General features: G+C 41.2%; 1 protein-coding gene across 2 annotated transcripts in view; it reads left to right on the forward strand.

The window, feature by feature from the left end:
- The first annotated feature begins 991 nt into the window (after nt 1–991).
- ptchd4 (patched domain containing 4) overlaps nt 992–19,609 on the forward strand; it is a 43,831-nt gene continuing 25,213 nt past the window's right edge. Inside the window, exons 1-3 of one of the 2 annotated variants that reach the window (XM_019256970.2) lie at nt 992–1,716; nt 12,841–13,336; nt 15,962–16,152. In XM_019256970.2, coding sequence (XP_019112515.1) covers nt 1,117–1,716; nt 12,841–13,336; nt 15,962–16,011 — 1,146 coding nt within the window. In that variant the 5' untranslated portion in view covers nt 992–1,116 and the 3' untranslated portion in view covers nt 16,012–16,152. Of the gene's footprint in view, nt 1,717–12,840; nt 13,337–15,961; nt 16,153–19,609 lie in introns of those variants that run through there. The other variant, XM_010751736.3, reaches the window with a different exon arrangement.

The following is a 19,609-nucleotide window of genomic DNA, read 5'->3' on the forward strand; positions in this document are numbered from 1 at the left end:
CTATAACATTCACACACTGCTGATATTTAGCCATGCAGCGTTCATGCATCTGCTCTATTCATTTAGTGACTGCTTGAATGGCAGCGTCTACTTTAAACAATATACTTGATTAACAGGAGTGGTAATGACTGGGGTTTTAGATGTGTGTGTGTGTTTAGCCACTTAAACAGACATGTAAAAGAAAGAAAAGAAAAAACCTGGGATATGTGTGTGTGTGTGTGTGTGTGTGTGTGTGTGTTGCCTGGTCTTGTCACATCACCCTGCCTGGCCTGTATAAACCTCTCAGCATGAAGCACGACACAAGGTGGGTTTTCCCCATTCATGAAGCAGCCAACACTGACTCATCCCAGTGTGTGTGTGTGTGTGTGTGTGAGTGTGTGTGTGTGTGTGTGTGTGTGTGCTGTTTCTTTCTTTTTTCTTTTTTCTTTTTTGGTCAGTCAGCCACCTGCAGGAGCAATTTTACAACTCTCATGTTGCCTGTTGCCTCCACTGTTCCTAAAATAACCAGGCACCGGCACCCCTCCTCTCCATCCCCCCCTCCTCCTCCTTTCAACCCCGCCACATGGTTACAGTTAAGTACATAAATCAGGCGCCACCGCTGGTGTGAGGGCTGTGGAGGCAGACAGGAGGAGGAGACGCACACACACACACACACACACACGCACACACACACGCACACACACACATGCACCTCACGCCGCCGCGGCTCGTCGCTGCTACTGCAGCCGGTGCAGCGAAGGAGACTCGCAGCTTCTTCTTCTTCATCTTCTCCTTCTTTTTCTCCATCACACGGAGGCGGAATGGCTTGAGAGCAGACAACACGGACTCGGCTCTATCGGCTCGTGCACGATGATTTTCTGACTTGTCTGCTGTGTGTGTGTGTGTGTGTGAGTGTGTGTGAGTGTGTGTGAGTGTGTGTGTGTGTGTCTGTCCGTCTTGCCGCGAATTGCTGCAGTGCTGTTTTTTTTCCAGGTGTTGTGGTGTGTGTGTGTGGTGTGTGTGTGTGTGTGTGGTGTGTGTGTGTGTGTGTGTGAGTGTGTGCATGGTGGTGGTGTTGTAGCCTGGTGTAATTCTCTTACGAATTGGACTAAGCCGGGGAACGGAGTCTGATGTCACATGTGCTTCATCGGAGGAGACGGGGCATCTGCAAGCTGGATTTTGTGGAGGATGCTGCGGCAAGTGATACACAGAGGGCTCAAGGCTTCGTTCTACTGGCTGGGCTTATTCGTTAGCAGGCACCCCGTTTTCTTCCTCACCGTCCCCGCGGTCCTCACCATCATTTTCGGATCTACCGTGCTCAGCCGATTCAAGCCGGAGACGGACCTGGAGGTGCTGGTCGCCCCTACTCACAGCCTCGCCAAGATCGAGAGGAGTCTCGCCAACAGCCTGTTTCCAATCGACCAGTCGAAGCACAAGCTGTACTCGGATTTGCACACTCCGGGTAGATATGGCAGGCTGATCCTGTTGGCCAAGTCCGGCGGGAACATCCTGGAGTTGGCCGATCAGGTCCTGCAGGTTCACAAGCAGGTGTTGGATTTGCGCGTCAATTACAAGGGGTTCAATTACACGTTCGCGCACCTCTGCGTCTTGAGCCACAGGGACAAGCGCTGCCTCCTGGATGATATCATCACCATCTTCGAAGACATCAGGCAGGCTGTGCTTTCCAACAGCACTTTCCATAAGGTTCCCGTGAGCTACCCAAACACAACATTAAAGGTGAGATTTTTTTTTATTTATTTATTTTTTTTACTGCATGTCAACCGGGCCTCCCCCCCTCCTCCCCTCACACACACACACACACAGAAAATCTCTCCATCAGGGTGACAGTGCAGCAGCAGTCAGCATGTGAGTAGCAGGCTGGCCCTCGGAGCTTGCTATAATTTCTGAATGAACAGCAGCGGGTTTGTATCCGCTCAGGCTGTGATGTGGAGCTGCAGAGTCCCTCCATCTATCAGCCGGGGAGAGAGAGAGAGAAGAGAGAAGAGAGAGGGAACCCTCTGTTCTCCTCCGGAACAAGCACAAGACAGCCGGCTTTGCAGTTTTTTACCCTCCCTTGTGCTGGTGCAGGTGAATTGATTGGCTGCATGTAGCCACACACATACACACACACAGACAGGGATATCCTGCCTTTTTTTTTTTTTTTTTGATGCAGTGTTTCCCCTCTCTCTCCCTCTCTCTCTCTCTCTCTATCCCAGCTGCACATGCAGCATGACATGGCTCCAGCAGTAGCTATAATAGACTCCCAGGTATCCTGCTTCTCTGTTGCTCAGCAGGATCTGACTGCACACATGCAGCCGTATCATTCACACACTTACATACACAAGCTTTTTTTTATTTTTTACGCAGCAGTAACACACAACCAAACATGTCAGGATGCTGCATGTAGACAATACAGGTGCACATCCAGTAGATCCATGGATGCATCAAGTGCAGCTCTGTAGTTGGAGCCTGGCGCCCTTTTTTTATCTCATCAGGCTTTTACAACAAAAAACAAAAAGCTGTTGCACACATGCATGCTTGCATGATGTGAGCGTTTATTGAAGGTTTTCATCGCTCTCCGTTGCACGGCCTTGAGCCTTGTTCACGTTACAGTGCAGGTTTGATATTACATGGACATACGCGCATGTTAAGTCACTAAAACAGGCAGCTTATTCAACACCAGGCTTTATGATGTACACACCACTGTACCCTCCCACACACACTCGCACATATGACATATTCAGTGTATAACAGGCGGGTTGTAACTTCCATTGGCACAGCGGTGGGAGCCAATCCGAGCAGCATCAGTGTCTGAGTGGAGTAGTGAGGCCATTCATCGTCCTGCTGCAGGCTGTTTGGCTCCTGATATTCAGGTCCAGGTCCACAGTGTGTGTTCTTGTTTCGGATGACAAGTGGGAGTCAGATATTGGCTGTAAATCTTTGCAATTTTTCGTCTGTTTATACAATTTTAAAGCATTACATCACTTTGTGAATGTAGCAGACCTTCACATATCATCAGTGCATGCGTCTTTAAAGGCTGAGGTTGAGAAAATTCAACCTCTTAAGGCAAATAAACCCTTACAAAATATGCAGTGTCACACATTTTATACAAGCCTCTTATGTCACAGACCTGCAGACATTTTGACTTGTCAAAGGTCCACTACGTGTCCCAGTAAGCTCATCCAGTGAGCCAGCATGTGAAACACCAGAGTGGGAAACGGCCATCATCAGTGTCATCAAACACGACCAGTGCTCTTCTTCTGTTATAACGTGTCAAAATATGCACGGTGAAAAAGTTTTATTGCTTCACTGTCATAATACTCCAAAGCTGCACAATTGTCTGCTCCTGTAGGAATGATCAGCATAAAGTTTAATGTGAAGACAAAACAGAACCACGCAATTAGAGTGAGTCACTTCAGTGTCTTCTCACACAATGACTCGACAGCCACTTAGCAGAGTTTACTACATTCTGCATGGAGCACATTCAGACTGTATGCACTAATATCTGGTAATGGGTTAGTTCGTTAAACCGGTGCTGCTGCCCTGACAGAGTTACAATACAGTTTTGTGTCTGTGGTGTGTGGAGTCTTTGAGGTTACATAAGAAGTAGCTCCAGTAGTTGAGAAGTGTTGTGAAGCCTGTGATTTATCTTGTGTATTATGACATTGTTATTGGAACAGCAAGTTGCTGTTGAGTTTTTCAGATTTCATTGTTCCGTCGAGTCATTTTTCAAACAAAGCTAATATGCCAAACATTTGATGGTTCCAGCTTCTCCAGTGAGCGTTTGCTGCTCCTTCTTGCCTTGCATTATAATGAACTGAATATCTTTGATGGAGGGGGGTGGAAGACCTTGGACAATGAAAAGAGCGATAGCAGCTTTGTCTGTTTTTTATGTTGAAATGATTAATAGAGAAAATAATCAGCTTATCGACTGAAAAGATGAAAATAACCACAATGGGTGCAACGATTGATCTGATGTTTTTTTTTTTTTACTAATGATTGATCATTTGGTCCAAAAATGTCAGAAAATACTGAAAAATATCCATCACAGTTTCTTCAAGCCTGAGGGGACGTCTTTAAATTCTATCTACAACACCCAAAACAGTCCAAGACCCAAAATATTTGTATTAAAGTGATGGAAAACCCTGAAACCCAGAAATGCAAATGAAATGCTAGAACCAGTTAACATTTTCAATTCAGTTTTATTATATGGCAACAAGTCATAACAGAAGTTATCTCATGAGACAGGTCTAGACCATACTCTTTATGATATTAATTACAGAGACCCAACAATTCCAACCATGAGCAAACACTTGGTGACAGTGGCGAGGAAAAACGTCCTTTTCACAGTCAGAAACCTTGAACAGAACCAGTGTGAGAGTGAGTTTTTGAGTATTGAGCTGGTTGATTATTCTCAAATATTAGTATAATAAGTAATAATATAAGTGATCATAAGCACTACAAGTGAGTTTTATTGTTATTTGGGTGAACTTACCCTTTAAATCCTACACACTGGTCCTTTAGAGGTGTACTTGAATGAAAGTCCCTCGCCTCACCACAAAGGAGGAACTATGGCCGTGAAATGTATGAAAAATACAAAAGTCCCTATCGGCAGTGTTAAGGTTATCCGGGCTACTGTAGAAACATAGCGGTTCAACATGGCAGACTCCATAGAAGATATTCTCTAAATACAGTCCTCTAAATGTTACACACTGGACCTTAAGTCTTGATGTATGTACATGCTGGCATGTGCCGGACGTGCTGTACACAGCAAGCATGTATGTACTCAAGCACACTCATACTATCATTAGCTGCTCTCCAACATGAATTACACTTCTGTTCCTGAAGGTTGACGTGACCTCCTTCCTCTCCTGCTCCTCCTCGCTGTGTATCGGGCGCTGTGCACCCTCCATCTTCCCCGAATCCTTCTCCTCTCCGTCTGCCCGTTTGACGAGCTGTCTGGGCTAATTCATTTGCCCGGCTTCTTATGCCTCATCCTCTGCTTTGATGTCACGACCGCGGGTTTATTTCTGTGCTTGTTATACAGACGTATGTCTTCATAAAAAGTGCTACTTTTTGCTGAGCTGAACTTTAGCTCTGTTCCCAGGAGAAAATGCTTAAAATATATGTTCTTTGTTTTCCTCTCTCTGCTGTATTTCTTTCAGTTGTATAATCGTTTTAAACTGTCAGTTATTACGAAAATAAAAATACATCAAGCGAAATATACAGCAAATGGGGCTGTATTAAATCTGGACTGTATCTAATATGAAAATTAATATTGATTGAAACATTTTCAAGAACAAATTTGCAGCACTCTTTGGAAATATAAGAATTACCTGCCAGCTCTTGCATTGCACTTCATCCTGCATTCATGCCACCAGCAACCACATCGCCCCGCTAATGTCCGATGGTTAATTAGAGCTTGTTGATTGCTGGTTGAAGTGCCAAAGTTGTTACAGCAACAGATTGGACATATGGCAACGCTGCTATGTGATTATCTGCTGATAGCCAATAGGGCCCAAATATTTGAGTCAGTCAGGGCACAGCTTGTCTCAGGTCACGCTAATATGGACTTATGTTTTCCAGCCCAAATGTTATAGATCAGCATTTTGTAGCTCTTTGGAAGCTCAGATCAACCGTGGTTCAGCATATTAGTTTCTGTTAAATTTTCTTGACCGTTAACCTTATACAGCTGATAGAGTTTCAAAAACCAATGAACACATATTGAATAAGAAACTTGAAGGTTACTAGCCATGTTAGCAGTGTGGCTCACTAACAATATCAAGAATGGATGGCTCTGGCTGCCGCCATGTTGGCCATACTGCTTCTTCCTGGCTACTCTAAAAACTGGCAAGGACGTGGATCATTAGCGGACCTAAAGTGGGCTGAATGATGCATGAGGGCTTTAAAACGGGGAAATTAGCTATAGAAACAAAAACAGTTTTTTGTACCAGGCTGTAAACATGTTTAATTCTGCTGTGAAGTTGGACATTTTAACATGGAGGCTTATGGAGACTGACTCGTCCTGTAGCCATCCTCAAGTGGAAATTTGAGGAACTGCAGTTTTTGGCACTTCTGCATTGGCTTCACTTCCCCACCACAGGGGTTGCCACTTGATGTGGCTCCAGATATGACAGCACTGGTCAGCTTTTTGGCCCACCGCTTTTGTCCAAACTGATGGATTGCCGTGAAATTTGGCATACATTCGAGTCGACACATTTACTCGATTTAAATCAATGTGGTGTTCAGCCGGTTAGATTTTCACTTTCTCTACCACTTTGGAACATTTAAAATATTAAAGTTTGCAGGTATTTGGTCATAGATTAATCAGTCTCAGCTGTACTGTGTAGACCAAGTAGTAACCTCCAAGGCTAAAACATGAAGTGCCAAAAACTGCAATTCCCATCACCATAAGCCCCCATATTAAACAGCAGAAACACTTTTGGTCTCTATAGCCAATTTCCACATGTACTAAGGCTGATTTTTGAAAAAGAACTCCCCCCTTTTAAATTGTATTGAGTTATGCATAATTAATGATGTAATAGGTACTTTGATTGAAACACCCAACAGACCCACCTCAAATCCACCCATGCTCAATGTCTTTTGCAGAAGCCTACGGTCCAAAGACATGCAGGTCTATAGGTTAATTGGTGACTCAAGCACCCACATGACCCTGATAAGAATAAGTGGATATGGAAAATGGATGGATGGATGATAAAATGGCTGAATATATAGAAAAAGTACATCACCACATGTCTGGTCCTAGTTCAACATTAACTGACAATCAAAATTCCTTCCTGCTGATTAATTTATTAATCAAATCAATGGAAATGTTTATAACATTATGTCTGCAGATGATATGATTTAGCATAACAAGTTTAACATTAATGAGATCATGTGATCACATGGTTGTCATCAACATTGTGATTTGTGTCTTTAAGATTTTTATGTCCTAATTGTTTCCTGTTTAATATCTCAAGATAATGAGGTAATTAATGTGTCATCTTATCATAATAAGAGACTCTATAAAAGAATACCTTTGGCAGCTTTGAGCTTCCGTAGTTAAAAACCTCTGACAGTCTAAATGGATTTCTATAAAACAGCAGAGGTGTGCTCTTTCTGCATTACATTACTCTAACACTAATAATATTGTGTTTGACAAGATCAAGCTTCTTGTTACCTTCATGAGAGGACAGTGAAATGGAGTGCTGGATTGAATTAAGTTATTGTGCAGTTTGGGTTGTATGCTGCGTGGCAATGTCAAGCTAAGGTCAACGTTTGTTTTACACCCCCCCATTCTCTTTAATAAATCATAAAATTGGAGGCGAGCGAGGCAGAGGCCAGGAAGCAGCAAAAACAGCTGATATGCAGAAGGAGGTCTGCGAGCGTTTAAACGCTGCAGGAGAGGAGCTGTGATTGGAGATGGGAGAGTGGACAAAGCTGATGGGGTTAGCTATATGTCTGTCAATAATTGGCGTGCCCTAGGGTGTATTTGGGTACATGGCAATAAAAAAACAATACAATCAGTACAATCCTCAGATGTCTCTTGAAAATGCATTAAAGCGCTTAATCAAGTATTTCAGAATAAAATTAATTGTTTTAATGTTTACACTTTACTTGAGTCTTTAAGTTGGACAACAGAATTGTAAAATGAAGAAACAATATGTTTCGAGCATGATCATACCGTGTCCTGCTTTAATTATGTAGCTTATAGTGCAGGTAACTTCTATTTCCCCATGAAATTTATGACTGAAAGGAGTTCAGATGGAGCTTTAAGTATACAGAATTCACCCTTTTCCTTTCTGACAAAGGTTTTTGGTCATTGTAGTTGCTCCTCTTGCCCATACTTGCAACAAAGGAACCCCTTCTACAGCAATTTCAATGTAAGCCTAAGTAATGCTGGACTAAATCCACAGTTCCCATCTTATTAAATTCAGCATAAATTAATATGGTGCTTCAGCAGTCCAAGTTAGACAAAGCAAGAGGGTCGTTTTCAAAGTTACAGTATTTTTTAGGACCAGATTTCCACTTTGTGTTACTGTAATAAAAAAACCTGTACACTCACTGAAGCACAGAGGCAGAATTTCATCATAAGACTTTTTTGAAGTAGCTACGTCTACAGCATACTGCTGAAACCTCATATAAGCCTCAGCCAAATTTTGAGATGAAGTTTTGCACAGACAGCACTGTGTGTTTTCTCCCCTCTCAATTAGCTGCCAGTATAAACAACGAATGATTATGGCAACCAATTACTTGAATAGATGTAAATCCATCTTTAGTCTAGTATGTGTTGTCCACCAAAAACACTGGATCCTCCATTTCCCATAATGCAAGTTCATATAATCTTTTCCAATGACAGTATAAAGACTGGACAGCATTTGTATGACATCTCCCATAGGTTTCCGAAGCACCATTCTATAAAAGTTCACCCTCAGCACAGTTGTCATGAACGAGGAAATTAGCTATAGAGACCAAAACTGTTTTTTTGTACCAGGCTGCAAACATGTTTATTTCTGCTGTAAGGTTGGACATTTGAACATGGGGACTTAAGCCAGTCTCAAGTTTCACGTTAGAGGAACTGTAGTTTTTGGCACTTCCACATTGGCTTCACTTCCCCACCACAGGGGTTGCCACTTGGTGTGGCTCTAGAGATGACAGTGCTGGTCAGCTGGTTGGACCTCTTTTGTCCAAACTCATGGATTGCCATAGAGCTATAGAGACCAACAGGGACATTTTAATACAGGCCCTTATGGAGACTGAAATATTATGTAGCAAGTCAAACCTCCACATCGTCTCGATCTCCTCCTCCAGAGCAACAGAAGACATTTCGCTTCGACATGAAATTGTTGGAGTGCTCCTTTAACCAAAATGTATCAGTCAGGTTGTCTTAGAAATAAAATATAATAACATTTTTGAACTAAATGCTTCCACTGATTAAATATGTTCATCAAACCTTCCTTCAGGCACGCACACACACACACACTGAGAACTATATTTTCTCTTTGCTAAAGGGTGCCAAAAACAAGAATAGAAAACAAAGCTTGTGCATTTCCAAAAACCTCGACTGGACAGACATTTTGCAAGTGATGTAGAAGTGTTTCTTTGATTACATCTCATTATTATCTATGTCAGAGCATTAAAGACCTGCATGTTTCAGCACAGCACAGTCGTGACAAGTTTATAGATAAGTTGTGATTCATTTTAAGTGCTTTAGTGAATTTGGAAAGTCAGTGTGGTGGACTGATTTGAGCTTTGTGCAATTACACAAGTGAAATTGGAGCTAAAGCTTTCTGGGTTCCTTTAGCAATTACTGACTGATTACATTACATAAACACACTTGTACACTGTCATGAAATGCCAAATTTGAAGCATGGAGTGGGAGTGTTTTGAGAGTAATAATATAGCACAAAAATAATGTGAGATCTGGCCTAATGAATTGATATATTCGAGGTAGCCAGTCATAAAAATGTTTGACTCTGATAGAAAACCTAGCTGTTGACGGGTGATTGTTATTAATTATGTGATTTCAAGGTACTGTGGCCACCAACACTTATCAATGTGTTGTCCACATAATGTCACAGCAGAATAACTCATCCACTTTTTTTCCCCTCGGGCAGTAAATTGTTTACAGAAATTGCACCAAACAATCAGGGGGATTTATTTATCTAGAAGCGAGAGATTTATATCAAATCCCCCGCTGTGAAGCAGCATATTGCGGCTGTTTGATTGTGCAGGATTATTGTGTTCATAACAAGATAAATCATATCTACAATAAGCTGCAAATTAAAGTTGACATTGTTTTGGTTTCAACAAACCAGTGTCATGCAGGAGCTCAAATTCACATCACAAATGTTGTGTGGGTGTGCCTCACTTTCTTGATTAAATGAACTGGGGGAAATATTTATTATGTCTGTTTTAAGATATTGTTCACAATTAGACCTGGTGATTAAGCATAGAGTTTTGATATATGTGCAAGACTGCATTAATATATATCATATTCAAGAAATGTTCTGTATGTATCCTAAGCCCAGCACCATTATCCTTGAATGCTGGAGTGCAAAATTAAGATAAAACTAATCTTTAACTCTGAACCTCAAACTGTCACTGTGTATCATTCTCAAATCATGAACAGTTTCTTTTTTTCCCCATTGGAGTCTCTGAAGAGGTGCCACTTTTTTAGCTTAGTCGTTATATAGCATCATAACTTCCTGGTTAGTTAGTCAAAACTTATACAAAAGATATAATTCTCAGATAAACTCTTTTGCAGATAGGCAGTTGATTAGCTGTTAAACTTTACACACTGCTCTTTAACCTAGGTAACCATTTATTAGCTATTTATTCAAAAGTAGCTAAAACAGAGACTTAGCTAATGGCTCAGTAATCACAGAAAATCCAATTAAACTACCAAAGGTGTGGTGATGCCAAACTACGGTAAAAGACAGGGTTATGTAATAGGGTTGTGAACAATAAACCGATGCGACCAGCATTATAGAGTCATGGATCGTTTATCGCGAGACTTAGATTCAGTTGGTGGCTTCACACACTTTCGGGACAATCCACCGGGCCCGTTTGCAGCGCATTGCGTGAGCATGGCATATTTAATCCGTCCTGCACGCGACTTCTCACACACTTTCGGGAAAATCCACCGGGCCCGTTCGCAGCGCATTGCGTGAGCGTGGCATATTTAATCCGTCCTGCACGCGACTTCAAACCCAATCGGGAGCATTTCAGAAGCAAGCGTTTAGCCTGCCAGACTTTGTTTACTTGCTCAGATTTAACTATTTTCCCAGTGTATGTTCTTCTAAACATGCTTCAACATGTGTAAATATGCTACGTAGTTAATTAGTTTCGCTTTTGTCTGTTTTTACGACCGGCAGTTTGCAGAAGGTATTTTATTTTGAACAAATGCTGCTGATTTAGCCAGAATTTTTTTGGTCCAAAAATAAATACATGTGACTTTGTTGTTGTTCTTTTTTAAAAATTTTATTTTTGCCAGTGCCATAAAGCCACAATGCTTGGGGATATGTAGTCATAAAGCCACAATGCTTGGGGATATGTAGTCTTTTACATATTTGAAAAAAAAATATTGTACTGTACTGTAAGATAGTCACTTTCAAATCAAATCGTATTGTTCTTACACTGTATCGATTCGTATCGAAACGGTCTGTAATAAAAGTATATCGTTTTTTAATCGCACCGTAACCTGTGTATATAGATGCGTATCGAATCGTTTATCACAGCGAGATGTGCAACCTTATTATGTAATAAAGAATAACCACTATAAATGCGACTATGTTTAGATATGTTAAGCTAACAATTGAAATGATTTCCGCTGTATAAGTACGTATGTTGCGTTTCAGCCTGGGCGCCCTGAAGTCTGTCAGCCATTTTAGCTACTATGTGACTTGTGTGAGTTAGCATTAGCGGAGAGTTTGAGCAAACATTGATTTTGGTTGTCCTGCTAAGAGCACAGTTACAAGTTGTACGTATAACAGGCTTTGTTGTTTTTCATATTGCCGATGGCCCACAGCAACCAGTCAACTACAAATACATTTTCGGCAAAAACCAGATAGTCGCCCTGTTACTAAGGGACACTGCACCATCAACAGCCAAATAAATATGACTAAAAATAAGGACTTTTATTAGTATAGCAATTCAACGACTTTTGGTTCTTGATTGGCAAGTGCTTGTTTCCTTCGTTGGTTGGGTTGGTTTGATTTAGGCATGAGATTGGTAAGAATATCAGGGTTGGTAATCCAATTGCCATCCTATAGGACAATAAATATTGTTTACAGGCAATAATATATACTAAAACATGCTATCAGAGCTTCCAAAAAGCTGCTTGACACATTCTGGAAAACACAAATTTCCTAACTGTCATTAGCCTAACATGCTAACTGAGGAAAAGTATGTTAGCACTACCAGCCCTGAAAAGATATAGGCTTAGTTCACAGGTACTGAACCATTCAAAGAAGGAACAAAATGAACTTATAGACTGAAGGTTATCAGAAAGCACCTTGACAAGGTCATGTTGAGGTGGTTAGTTAGGTCTACATTGCTTCAGTCAGTGACAACAAATCTTTGTATTGAACCAAATCAAATGATGATAAGTACAGGTAATAGTGCTATCAATGTATAGATGCTGATAAGTAGTTATCCTTAATAATATGAGGCTTTGAAACATCCCTACAGAGACCTTTGTGTGACCCACAATAGCTAAATATACATGAAATTCTATTGTTTCAGTTTGTGTCAGACTTTAGCAGACATCCTTCGGTCACCGTCTTCTTTTTTACTACTGCCCACAGAGTGCCTCAAAATATGAAATACTGTAGCTTGTCGCATAATGTACATCTACAGTGCCACCTTGGCAACATTCAGAGCTTAAGTATGGGAAAGTTTGTGCCAGCAATAACCCCATATTGCTATAGTTCTGTATTTCTTCTTGACAGACTGACAGAACCATTTTTATGGTCCCAGCTGCCTCCGTGAACTCTTTGCTGCTCTGCACAATTCTTCTTGCACAATTACATTATCTCCAAACTCTTGTCACTGTAATGTCTTGCATGTGCAATATAATAAAATTAATTTAGTCATTACAATGGCGCACCCCATCAACCTTCACAGCCGTGTCTGCCCACAGCTGTAAGGTGAGTTCAAGTTAAATGGTAAATCAACACTGAAGCAAATAGAGATCCCCAATGACAGGCGGCAAAGACAGTGTTTGCGGTCTGCTGTCAAGGGCAGCGCAACTGGTCAAGACACTGGAGTGTTTCCAGAAGTATTGGAAATAGACTGAATGGTATATTAAATTGTATTCTTTGTTAGGGCTAATGTTTGATATCTCTAAATTTCCTACAGGATGGTCGTGTGTCCTTTATCGGCCACCAGCTGGGCGGTGTGTCCTTCTCGCCCAACAGCCGTGATCAGCAGGTCAAATTCGCCCGTGCCGTCCAGATCACCTACTACCTCCGCAACCACGGACCCGTGGTGCAGGATGCCATCGCCGAGCGCTGGGAGAACGAGTTCTGTGCCCTGGTCAGCCGGCTGTCCACAGCCGAGGCACCACACGCATCTGACCAGCTACACATCCAGTCACTCACCTCTTTCAGCCTGTGGCGGGACTTCCACCAGACGGGTGTACTGGCCAAGGGGGAGGTGTTGGTCAGCTTGGTGCTGGTGCTCCTGGCCGCCACCATCTCCAGCTCCATGCGGGACTGCCTGAGGGGGAAGCCGTTCCTGGGCCTCCTGGGGGTGCTGACCATCTGCATCGCCAATGTGACCGCCGCAGGGATCTTCTTTATATCAGACGGGAAGTTCAACTCTACACTGCTGGGGATTCCGTTCTTTGCCATGGGTGAGTGGGACTGACTGTGTATTTTGTGTGTGTGTACAGTGTTTGGTTGATGCTGACATTGCGTTGATTGGGGAAGAGATTAGCAAAACTGTGATGGGTTTTTCCTCGGAGGGCTGTTCAATTTGGTTGGAAAATGTGAGAAAGAGTGAGGTGTGTGTGTGTTCTTCTTCCTTTGTCAGGCGAGTTTGCACGTTTCTTATCTGTGATTCTTTTGCATTGAGGACACATTCAATTGTGATTTTTCATTATTTCACTGAGCTTCAGGTGATGTTATCCTCAGTGTTGTGGATTTAATAATAAACTCTATTACAGTGGATATCAAATATGAGGAGCAGCACAACACACATCAGAATCCGAGAGAACACTGGAATTTAATATGAAGCCTCACACAAATAGATTTATTCATGTTTGAAATTTGCATTTTAGGTCACATTTCAGGGGTGTCACACTAAGATGATTTGACACATTGTTTTTTAAAGACGTAATGTTAGAATGAGTGCTCTGAACATGGCAAGTTCGACCAGAGAAAGCAAAGAAAGTTTTATGTGTTTTTTATGCATCCATTTGAACTAATAACCTAAATAAAATTCGTGACTGTAACATGTTTCAGGGTGAGCAGGTACAGGTTGGATATTTTTACAGTCATTAATTTTGACATAAGAGGATGATTCATTCACGGTTTGTTTATTTGGTTTCCATTTATTATCCAATGGAAACTATAATCTTCATTATTGTGACTTCAATTGGTGATAAATGCATTAAATCAGGCTTTAGAAGCACTAATCATTTTTATGACTACAGTGGTCCCTCGTTTATCGCGGGGGATACGTTCTAAAAATAACCCGCAATAAACGAAATCCGCAAAGTAAGTTTTACAATTATTATACATGTTTTAAGGCCATAAAACCCCTAACCACACACTTTTATACACCTTTTTACACGCATTTTGTACAGTACTCCCTTAATTAATCAGGACGCAGAACACACGTGCGGTTCTCCCTTAGCCAATCAGGACGCAGAACACAATGCGAGTTCATACTGTACAGTACGCTGAAAAAAAGCATGCAAAATTATGCTGAAAAAAATCCGCGAAACAGCGAGTCTGCGAAAAGTGAACCGCGATATAGCGAGGGACGACTGTATTGCAAAAGTTGAACTTTTTAAAGTTTTTATTTTATTTTATTTTTTTAATTACATTTTGACCTTGTACATACAGAGAGGAAACATGGGGAAAGAGGAAGAGGTCTGGACTTTGGGTGTACTGTAACTGCTAGAACCAAAGGGTGGTGAATTTGTTGTGGTAGGCACAAATGGAGGAAAAATTAAGGAAATCAACAGAATTTGTCAGTTGTCAGCAAAATATAAGTTCACTAAATGTATAACTATATGATATGTTGATTATACATACAGCTGATTTGATTAAGCTTCAATCAGATCTTTTACAGTTAGATATTTTTGAATTTCTTGACAATAAAAGTGTCAATTTTCTATTTAAACCTAACCTCAGGTCCCGGTCTTTCTTCTGAATCTGGTGGATACTGTAATATTGTATGGATGCGTCTTTATAAATCACACAGGTCATTGCTTCAGTAAATGGGAAGACATAGGACCAGCTGGACATAGCATTAGCTGCTAACACATACATTCTTAAATGCGTAGAGGGGTTTGAGGGGGTATATATTATTCATTCGATGTAGAGTTTGTTCACGATGGAGAATGGTTGTGGTTGGATCAGAGCAGATATTTCAGCGGGGAGCGTAGCCAGCCAGCCAGCCAGCAGGAGAGGATGCACACAGGAAGGAAAGGACTGCAGAGACCAAGAGGCTTTGGATAAATCACTTTCTGACAACTGTATCGATTTGTTTTTCAAGAATTCAATGCAAAATTTGGGTCGGATATATGGCCAGCTATAGCTATAATGTCTGTACAGTCGATACGCAGAGGCAGTGTGGAAAAACTGGACTGCAAAAACACTCTGCAAATAAAAAAATCTCATATTGTGTCTGAATGCTGCTCCAGCACCAACATTATGTTGAAAGGGATCACATTGCCAAATAAAACTGCATCAACAGGCCAGCATTTTTTTAAAATTATTTGTTCCAGTCAACAGATCAAACCACAATAAGTCTATTGTCATGAAAGTAGAACATACACTGGAATACTCCCTCAGCCTCATCCTCGTCTTTTTCTCCCTCTCTTTGCGTCTTCAGACTTTGTCCATTTACACTACAGTATATCTTGCATTTCCTCCATGTGCGCTCCTAAGGTCACTGGATCCCTGGGGCTTTGGTTACAGCTCTGCTGCAGGCCGGCTGACATAACTGAAGTTTAAGTAAGACTCAGGAACAGGAGGCTGGATCGGCTCCTTGTGACCTAGAGGCAGAGGAAGAGAGGAGAGGAAAGGAGAGGAGGAGGGAGGGAGGGAGGTTGATGGCGGTGAGAGAGGCTAAAAAGGAAAGTCAAAGAGAAAACAGCGAGGAGTATAAATGTATGTGATGTATAGGAAACAGAAGTGACAGAGAGAAGTGGTAGAGGAGAGAGGAAGTCACATAGAGATGGTGGAGGTGGAGAAGGGTGCGAAAGAGATGGAGAGGACTTGATTAAGTCTGTAATTTCTTGTGACAGGACCTCAGAGGCAGCAGATGCCCACACTCCTCTTGGGAGGTCCTGACTGAGGCAAAACCCAATCACTATATCAACGCCACATCAGGGCAGATGCTGAGGACTGAAATGGATCCTGATACTCAATCTATAACGGCAGTGTGGCGCCCCCTGTTGAGATGACATCACTATTTAAAACTTTGTTTAGTTTTTAACTTAAAGGCCAACTTGTAGGTTGGAGATTTTCTAATTTAAAGTTCAGATTTCATGGAAATTATACATTATTAAATATTATTATGGTTTGGTTGATAACTGTATTATTATTTACTGTGTGAATGCACACTGTATGGAAAAAAAATGGCCATGGTGTATTTCTAAAAATACTCTATTAAACCAAATATGATATTGAGCGTGAGCACAGCTAAGGGTTTAAAATAGTTACAGACTGGAGGAAAAGCTCATCTTTCTTAATTTGATGATACAAATACTAATCTTTGATCTGTTTCTGCAAATTCATTTTTACCTCCTGTTGCCTGTGAGACGTTTCATACACTAAATATCAGCCACAACCTTCAATAGTTATGTCGCTTGTAGCCTGCTGTTATTTCGATGAGCTTCATGTTAATGTGCTGTAGAAAGTGTTTCAGGAGATTTAACATTGTGGCTTTTGCAACAGGCACCCATTGTTCATTTGACTTCTACTTCTAAGCTATCTTGCTGCTTGGTGACAATAAAAATGATTCTTTTATTAATAGTAAACCATTCACTGGTAAATATAATAATATTACTAGTAATATGTTACTGCTACGATTACATTTTGGGGGGACATTACATCTGTCAGTGTATAATATGTATCAAATCCAAGGACGACAAATTACATATTCTCTCTCAATAGAAATAGTGTCTCCTAGAGAGAGTTTTATGGTGGTTTAGAGTGTATATTATGTAACATACTTAGTTGTCATATAGTCAGTTTGTCTTTTTTCTCTAAATGTTTGTATTTTTAACGTCTTGACTAATGTGACTTTGCCTCTAATTATTATGTTTGTGAAGGATTCATAAATTACACAATGACTCTACAGTTTCCCTGTTAGGAAAAAGAGTTAGCTTTTGTCCCTGGGTGTGTTTTATGAAGGTGAAGAACCGTCCCATACCAATACTTCAAAATGGCCATTACTGCAAAACCCCAATGGTCAGAAAGATGTCCCATTGGACTGAAAGCCCTTATGTCTGACAGCCTGTTCCCCCCAAAAACAAACGTCCAGTGTTCCGAAGGACCATTGCTCCGAAAATACACACCCTGTACACCCTGCAGTTATTACTTCAGTGACTGCCGACCCAGTCCTTGGTGCTGATCAGTGGGGGTTTTGCCCTTATTAGCCGTTATTTCTGGACTTACACCAAACTAGATTTCAAGCTGGTGAAATGTACATGGTGGACTGGTGTGTGTGTGTGTGTGTGTGTGTGTGTGTTTACAAGCTTTGGCGTTATACCAGGTTCGAAACATTTTAACTTAAACTGATACCTAAACATAGCCAAGCTTTGCCGTGATGCCATGTTAGTATTTTCAGAGCAATTGGCCTTCAGACCAATGGATGTGTTATCGGGACAATAGGCTGTCAGACTAAAAGGTTTTGGGTCCAATGGGACATTTTTCGGACTGTTGGGGTTTCGGAATAATGGGCCATTGGAACAATGGGCAATGGTTGTGTGCAGTGCTCAGGGAAACCTTCCCTTTGCTCTCATTTCTCTTGGTCTCGCCTCTAATTCTTCCTCTCTATAGTTTAATAGAACACCATAAACATACGGTAGTGAGGAGTTAGCATTTTGTTGAGCAATGCAGGATACGATAAGCCTAGCAAGCAGATCCTTGCATGTTAATTTCTGTAGTAAGTATAGTATTACTCTTGCCAGTTTTAGGTCATGTTTTGGTATGTCCTTGTATATGACAGCAAACTTTACAACATTGTGAAGTGTTGCATAGCATTAGGTAGCGGCTAATGCTGGTCACTTGCCAAGAAACCAGTCTTGAAATCTTCACTCATTTTCTAGCTGCTACTCCTTATTTTTCCTTTGGACATCTTTGTAAGTACAAAGAGGTGACCCATAATATACACACTTTTCACTGTTTATACTGATCGTCTGAAATTGTGCTATGGAACATAGTACAAGTATCTGATGGCATGAAATGAATCAAAAAAATGTTGGCCTAGTTTTAGTTTACATTCATGTTATTTGTGTGCTAAGCTAATTGGTATCTGTTGGCCACATGCTAACAAACAGCTTTGCTGTAGCAGAGTTAATCAGACACTTCTGGGCCTCGTTCTGCATAGTCCTGGTGATATACACCATAGACCTAATTATCTTATCTGAGTGTAGTCCCATGGCTTCTTAGTTGGTTCTTGTTCCCCTTCATCTTCTCTGTGGAGGCTACAATAACACTTGGGAATCATAGTGTGCTATTTAAAGCTCCTGCGTGTAGAATTATTATGTCACCATAGAAACTTTCACATTTTCTGGCACTGTAGGTTTTTCTTTAGAGAAACATTTGAGGTTAGCCTTGTGCATTGTTAATTACCACTATGTCTTTTCTTGAATGTAGTTTACAGTATTTAAACAGCTTTTCCAAGTGAGTTTCTAAGAGGTGACTGTGGAAATATTTCAAATTGGAGCCACTGGGTGCTATAAGACAATCAGGATTTAAAACTAATACACTAATATTCCAGTGTTTAATCATCAGTAGAATTAACCTGTTGGCATGTTGGCTTGGTTGACACATTTTTGTCCATATGTGGTCGCATTTGTCAATGTTACAAAGCCAAAAGTTTGCGAGATTTAGGGTCTCTGTTTACAGAATATGGCAGAAATGTAATAAAATATTCATAACTATGTTGTAATTAGTGTATAATCACCAGAAAATGTTGAACTGCCTTGTTTCTACAGTAGCCCAGATCAGATAAACTAAACATTGACTCTACACATTTTACAGCCACTGTAGTTTCTCCTTCATTCTAGGAAGTAGGGAGTGAGGCAATAGGGTTGCAATCAGCAGCTACACTGCTCCTTTAATGCTTCATAGATGTCGAACATAGCATTATGCAGAGGCGTAGATCTGGAGCAAAATGTCTTAGCACTGAAAGTTCCCAGCAGCACAGATCACTGTGAAGTGAAAGAGGCTCGTAAAAACCAAAAACCTTCCATCTATCCATCCATCTCTGCACCTCCACATCTATCACAGCCCTGTGTTGGACGGAGTGGGCCGCTAAAAGCCACTCCTGAGTAAAACCTGCACAACCGGCGTACATGTGTTAGCACTTAAAGCCAAAAAACTCTCCAGTCTGACGAGACGGAACTTAAACCCTGAACTAAATGCCAAGTGCTATGTGCGGTGAGGTGCCGCACATCTTTGTAAGATGTTGTGATAGCAGCATAGTGCGTAATTGGTTAGCTTTTGTTAGCAGCCCGGACAAAGACTTTTAGGACGGCACTACTTTTTAATACTCTGCACGAGCACGAACTCATTTTTGCTCCACTGTGATGAACTTTTATAGCGTCCAAGTGCATGCGAGAAGTTTCTCCCCTCTGAAGCTGAACGTGGCTCATTAAATGTAAATCTGCGTCATGGTTTACCTTTATCTGCTCCATCAAAGCCTCCTTTAACATCGCAGTAAT

This window comes from Larimichthys crocea, chromosome XI (assembly GCF_000972845.2).
Source record: "Larimichthys crocea isolate SSNF chromosome XI, L_crocea_2.0, whole genome shotgun sequence".
Classification (NCBI taxonomy): domain Eukaryota; kingdom Metazoa; phylum Chordata; class Actinopteri; family Sciaenidae; genus Larimichthys; species Larimichthys crocea.